Genomic DNA, 7103 nt, shown 5'->3' on the forward strand with positions numbered 1-7103 from the left:
AGGGTCGAATGGCCCCGTGCCAAGCAGGCACCCACCTCACTCGGGCCAAGACGGCGCGGGACCTCGCGCAGTAGAGGCAGTGGCACTCCCGTGGCCTCAGTGTAAAGTGTGACTCGACGCCCCAAGCAATCCCATCGTTCTTTGCGCAGTTCTCCTCTTCTCTCGAGTGCCCCAGGAGTGTCCCCAGTGAGGCCAGCGAGGAGGACGACCCTCCCCGACAAGGAGGAGCGAGATGCCCATGCGCAACGAGCCCCACTCCCTCGAGCGATGCGCCATGCTCTGCATCGCACACCACTTCGACCACATCTGCTACGGGTGCACCACCCGCGAGCAGATGCATCAAATGCTCGAGGAGGAGAGCTTCCTCGAGGTCGAGGGGCCCTTCGTCAGCCTACGTACGTAAGCTCTATCTTCTCTAGAACTTGTCCTGTGTGTCGTTTGGGATTCTAGGATGCGTAGTGCCACAGGGATCACGTTAGAGTCCCTGCAGATGTAGGAATATGTCTGTCAAATGTTAACAAGATTTATACACACGTATACGAGAGCACAGCATCATATCTATGCACTGTGTGGAACCGTAAAATAGTTGTCTATTTTCCCACTAATTAGGCGTTTTTCTTTTTTAGTTCGTCATTCTCTATTATAAAAAAAAATGTGAAGAAATAAAGATCAAAGCCTGCATCTTAAATTTCTATGAATGTTCGTATACGATCTCGCATTTTACTCGTCTAAACATTCATTGTTACAATAGAACAATAGAAAAACACGTGTACAAACATCCACACACAAACATTCACTCAAAGACTCATGCACACTCATAAACACAGACACACACACACATCCGGGTATAGAAAATATACACACGCACACACATACATATACCATACACACGTATACAGAAGCACGCATTCACAAATGCGCGCGCATAAACACGTGTGCACACACAGACACACACACACACACACACACAGACACACACACACAGACACACACACACACACACACACACACACAGACACACACACACAGACACACACACACACACACACACACACACACACACACACACACACACACACACACACACACACACACACACACACACACACAGAGTCGAACAAAAAAGACGTGCAGCTCTGTTGGAAGAAAAAAAAATAATGAAAGAAAAAAAAATAGAAATAAATAAAGAAATCATGACAAATGAAATACCTCTTGTGATAGACGGGTGGCTGTTTCAGGGTCTCGCATAAGCAGAGGATGACAAAGAAGAAGAATAAAGAAATGTCTATGCATTTATGTTTGTCTTGTATTTGTATATTGCATAGTTACACGGACTTGGTAATACTCACGTATGCGGTGTTTGTTGAAAGTCATCACAGGGGACCACGTAATCTTACGAGACTTCCCCCCCCCTTTGTACGCACGCCCCCCTTTCCCCACCTTTTTTTGTACTTTATGTAAATGTATATTTTCTCTATCCACACCTTTCCTATTTATATCTTAATAGAAAACGGGTTGTGGTTACTGATAGAATTATATTTGTTCTAGGAATTGTTTAATTATTTTTATTAAACAATTATTTTTGAGCAGATGATTTCCTGTCCCCGTTGTGTCTTCCTTACGCTTCCCTGAGGTGGGGGGGGGGGTCGCGACCCCTGGTTTGGGAACCACCGGTATAGAGTAATAGTCACTGCAAATAACATCTGACGACTTGAATGCGTAATTGATTTAGAATTGACATTGTTCCTCTAAAAGCGGAGTTAAAGACACGTCACTCTTTTGGCGAAACGTAAATGAATATATAAATGTTTTGGCAAACGCTAAATGAGTAGATATCTTTTTGGTAAACGTTAATAGATAGCTTTTTTTTTGGCAAACGCTAAATGAGTGTATTTGTTTTTGGCAAATGGTAAATAGGTCACTGTTTTGGCGAATACTGAGTAAAAATTTTGTTTTTTGGCAAATATTAAATTGCTTTTTGGCGAACGCTATACTGTCTTTTTGTTTCAGAATAATGATATCAAAGTCTCCTGAGATCCAGTGTCCTCTGCACCACTGAATGAAATTTTCTGGTATTTGCACCGATCGGAAAAATATTTTTGGTTCTATATATTATTTTCGAATACAATTAAAAACCAAATGGAATAACACACACACACACACACACACACACACACACACACACACACACACACACACACACACACACACACACACACACACACACACACACACACACACACATACACAGAATGCATTTATAATGATGAATTCGTCGATAATATATGTTAACATGTTATAATGCATAAGCGATGATTTGATAAGTTTATTATGTTATGTGGAACACGAACATTCCACAGTCTTTCTGTTCTCACCCACCCCCTCTCCCGAAATGGGTTGCAAATTCCCCCCACCCCTGTCCCTCCTGTACCCCCCCTATACTCGGCTCCCCCACCCCAAAGCCATACCCAGTTCTTTATCTATCCACCCTCGTTCATAAACCCCCCATCCCCCAACCTGTAGTCTCCAAACCTTACTAGAATGAACACTTCCCTCTCCCCCCTACCCCTCCCTCGCCCCAACACCCCTCCCTCTTCCCCAATCTCCCTCCCTCTCTCCGTCCCCCTCCCTCGCCCCCAATCCCCTCTCCCTCTCCCCCAATCCCCTCTCCCTCTCCCCCAATCCCCCTCCCTCTCCCCAGTCTTCCTCCCTCCCCCCCAGTCACCCCTCCCTCTCCCCCAATCCCCTTCCCTCTCCCCCAATCCCCTTCCCTCTCCTCCAACCCCCTTCCCTCTCCTCCAACCCCCTCCCTCTCCCCAATCCCCCTTCCTCTCCCCCAATCCCCCTACCTCTCCTCTAATCCCCCTCCGTCTCCCCCAATCCCCCTCTCTCTCCTCTAATCCCCTCCATCTTCCCCAATCCCCCTCCCCCGTTCTACCCTCCTCTTCCTCCTCCGCATCCATTTCTCCAGATATTCTAAGAATATAAACCCCCTTCCTTATCCCCCCTTCACCCCCCTTTGTACGCACAAGCACTCCCCCCCCCCATTTACTCCCATTTCCTCATGTATGGCGTCAGGGACTGTCGCCCCCTTTCCTCTTTATGTATTATTTTTATTTATTTATTTATTTATTTGTTTATTCATTTGTTTTCTTGCCTATTTATTTGCGTATTTATTTATTCATTTGTTCCCCTATTTGTTTGTTTCTTTACCTATTTATTAGTCTGTTTGCGTATTTATCTATATATCTCTTTATCTGTTTATCTATTTACTCATTTATTTATTTATTCGTATATTTATATATTCATTTATTTATTCATCTATTCTATTATTTTTTTTCTTATGTATTTCATCTTCATTTATTCGTGTTTTTTCTGTTCGTGTGTTCAATCCAACTGCCTATAGGTGCCTTAAGGCCTCGGGAAGAGCCCCCCCCCCACCTCACCCCCCCCCACCTCACCCCCGTGTTGACAACAAAGAACTTGGCGTTGTCACTGTTGCCAGCAACAACCGAACCAGGGCCCACGAAAGGGGAATAAAAACAAAACAAAAAAAAAAACGTACATGATTATCAATGACAACAGAATATCATTATCAAATTTGTTGGGGAGGATCAGGACTGTTTTTTTCTATTATGGATGGTACACATACACAGACATACGCGCGCGCGCACACACACACACACACACACACACACACACACACACACAGACACACACACACAGACACACACACACACACAGACACACACACACACACACACACACACACACACACACACACACACACACACACACACACACACACACACACACACACACACACACACACACACACACACACACACACACACACACACACACGTCCTCTTCTTTATCCAACTCCTATTTTTTGTCCATGTTTCTTCTTCCCTGTCTTCCTTCTCCTCTCTTTCTCCTCCTCCTCCTCCTACTCCTACTCCTACTCCCATTTCTCCTTTTCTTTGTCTAATCTTTTCTTTAAGGATTTTTTTCTTCTCCTGCCTAACCATCTTCTCCACCTCCTCCTCCTCCTCCTCCCTTTGTCCTCCTGCTCCTTCTCCTCCCACTCCTGTTTCTCCTTTTCTCTCTCCAGACCCTTCTTTAAAGATTTCTCCTCCTCCTTCTCCTCCACCCCCTCCTTCTCCTTCCCTTCCTCCCCCCACTACCCCCTCCTCCCACTCCAATATCTCCTTTTCTTTCTCCAGTCCCTTCTTTAAGGACTTCTCCTCCTTCTCCTCCTCCATCTCCTCCCTCTCCTCCCCTTCCTCCCCCTCCTCCTACTCTATTTCTCCTTTTCTTTCTCCAGTCCCTCCTGTAAGGACATCTCCTCCTCCTCCTTCTCCACCCCCTCTTTCTCCTCCTCTTCCTCCCCCCACTACCCCCTCCTCCCACTCCAATATCTCCTTTTCTTTCTCCAGTCCCTTCTTTAAGGACTTCTCCTCCTTCTCCTCCTCCCTCTCCTCCCCTTCCTCCCCCTCCTCCTACTCTATTTCTTCTTTTCTTTCTCCAGTCCCTCCTGTAACGACATCTCCTTCTCCTCCTCCTTCTTCTCCACCCCCTCTTTCTCCTCCTCTTCCTCCCTCACTTCCCCCTCCTCCCCCTCTTCTCCCCCTTCCCTCCCCCATGTGATGTCCTTGCCCCCATGCTGGTTCACGTGACGGTCGTGTCATTCTGTGCCGCCAGACCCCCCCTCCCCCCGCTTCCTCCCCCAAGAGTGAATCAGGTTCGGCGCCAGATTTAGCTCACGAGCGTGCATGGCGACACGTTTGGCACTAAATTCAATGCATTAGAAAAAAAAAAAAAAAAAACACAGCTCTTGTACCTCCTTTTATGATGTTTATATATACACATACATATGTGTGTATAAATATGTATATGTGTATGTATATATATACATATCTATTTATATATGTATATACATATATATATATGTATATATATATATCTATTTATATATGTATATACATATATATATATATGTATATATATATGTATATATATATGTATATATGTATATATATATGTATATATATATCTATTTATATATGTATATATGTATATATATATGTATATATATATATATATATAATATATATATATTATGTATATGTATGTATTCATAAAAGTAAATGCCACAATCATTGCAAGTGCTAAGTGGCATTTGTCACAATGAAATTTTCTTTTGAGGTTTTACGCTTTTGCAAGGAAGCTGTTAGTCGTAGACATACAATGAGATGTGGCTAGCGAATCTTGAAAGACAGGAGCACAACACCGGCCATCCCCGCGCTCACGTGATCACGTAAGCGAACGACCTTGCATAGTAGCAACCAAGATCTAAGGATATAAGGTCTAACCACTTCCGACCGAATTTCGAGGGAGTTGGCGCAGCGGGCCCGTGAACGTCACCTGGCTGTTGAAAGTGGGGTTCTCGGGTCCTATAGCTGTCAGTTGAAGCTGGTCCATCGTTCGGGAATGTTGTTGCCTTCGCTCGCACCGCTCCACGCAATTAGTTATATTCTGACAAATATTATATAAAATATATATATAAACATATATAAAATATTATAGTTCCTGTCTATATATATGAATATATAATATATATGATATAATATATATATATAATATATATGATATAATATATATATATATATAATATATATATATATATAATAAAATATTATAGTTCCTGTCTTCCTTGGCGTTTCACAGTTTTCTTCAGTGTTTCACAAAGAGAAAACGGACCCAGCCTAATGACGTCAGAAGCTGCGCACAATAATTCAAACGGTCTGACCTGTATATTTAGACCTTGGTAGCAACTACGTCCTTCCCTCACCTTTCCCCGGCACTTCGGGGGCGAAGATAATAACACATTGACAATGAGCCACGACAGAATTCGACTTTGTCTTGGTTAGCTTTCTAGGTTTTTTTTTCTTCATCTTTTATAGCGAACCCTCCTATATATATATATATATATATATATATATATATATATATATATATACATATATATATATATATATATATATAATATATATATTAATTTATTCATTTTTTTTTTTGCCGTTTTTTTTATTATGTAGGTAAAAGAAAAGGGTACTTTAGACTAATATGCTCCTCGTTGTTTTTCCTTTTCGGGGAGGATCCTCTGCTGGATTTTATTCATTTATTTACTTACTAAGGTATTTATTAATTTTTTGGGGGAGGGTGGAGTTGGGGGGGGGAAGGGGGCTCTTTGTTACTATAATTTTGGGACCCCAATTTTAAGACTAGTGGTCTTCGATATGGGGTTCCTGGAGCCCTGGGGGGGGGGGGAGAGGTGACTGTTTCATAAGTTAGGTCACAACCCAAAGATCAATTCCCGTTGATCAAATGCCCGACGATTCCATTCGGTGCTGATGTTGTCCCCGGAAACGGAATGACGTCATGTAAGGACCTCAGGCTTAGGGGAACTTTCCACTCCAACCTCCACTTCCACTAACTCCACTTCCACTTCCTCTACCTCCAAGTCCATTTCCAACTCCAGTTTTTCTACCTCCACTTCCACCTCCACTCCCACTTCCACCTCCACAAGGCACGATCGTCTCCCAAATCCATCTCAAGTATCACTAGGTCCACAAGAATCCTCCACTTGCACCTCCACTGCAACCTCCACACCACCTCCACCTCCATCTCCATCTCCACCTCCATAAGACACTATCGTCTCCCAAATCCACCTCAAGTATCAGGTGGTCCACAACAACCCTCCAAACCTCCACCTCCACAAGACACCACTTCCACCTTCACCTCCACATAATCTCTGCCTCCACTTCCACCTCCACAAGGTACGATCGTCTTCCAAATCCACCTCAAGTGTCGGTCGGCCCACAAGATCCCTCCACCTCCACTTCCACCTCCATGACAAGACATGATTGTCTCCCAAATCCACCTCAAGTGTCGGTCAGTCTAATAGTACCCTCCATCTCTACTTCCACCTCCACTCCCAACTCCACCTCCACAGGTCACAATCGTCTCCCAAAGTATCACTCGGTCCACTAGATCCACTTCCACTTAGTTACGAGCCTCTGATATGTCTCCTTTCTCTC

General features: G+C 43.8%; 1 protein-coding gene across 5 annotated transcripts in view; it reads left to right on the forward strand.

Annotated features, from left to right (window-relative positions):
* LOC143040068 (uncharacterized) overlaps window positions 1–7103 on the forward strand; it is a 54518-nt gene continuing 47415 nt past the window's right edge. For 3 of the 5 annotated variants that reach the window (XR_012967685.1, XM_076210717.1, XM_076210719.1), the window contains exon 1: window positions 1–395. Coding sequence is in view for 4 of the 5 variants with exons in the window: in XM_076210719.1 (XP_076066834.1) it covers window positions 233–395 (163 nt within the window). In the remaining variant the exon portion in view is untranslated. The remainder of the gene's footprint in view (window positions 396–7103) is intronic. The other 2 variants (XM_076210716.1, XM_076210718.1) reach the window with 2 other exon arrangements.

Source organism: Oratosquilla oratoria, chromosome 27 (genome assembly GCF_046742065.1).
Source record: "Oratosquilla oratoria isolate Oo_2021 chromosome 27, ASM4674206v1, whole genome shotgun sequence".
Taxonomy (NCBI): Eukaryota; Metazoa; Arthropoda; class Malacostraca; order Stomatopoda; family Squillidae; genus Oratosquilla; species Oratosquilla oratoria.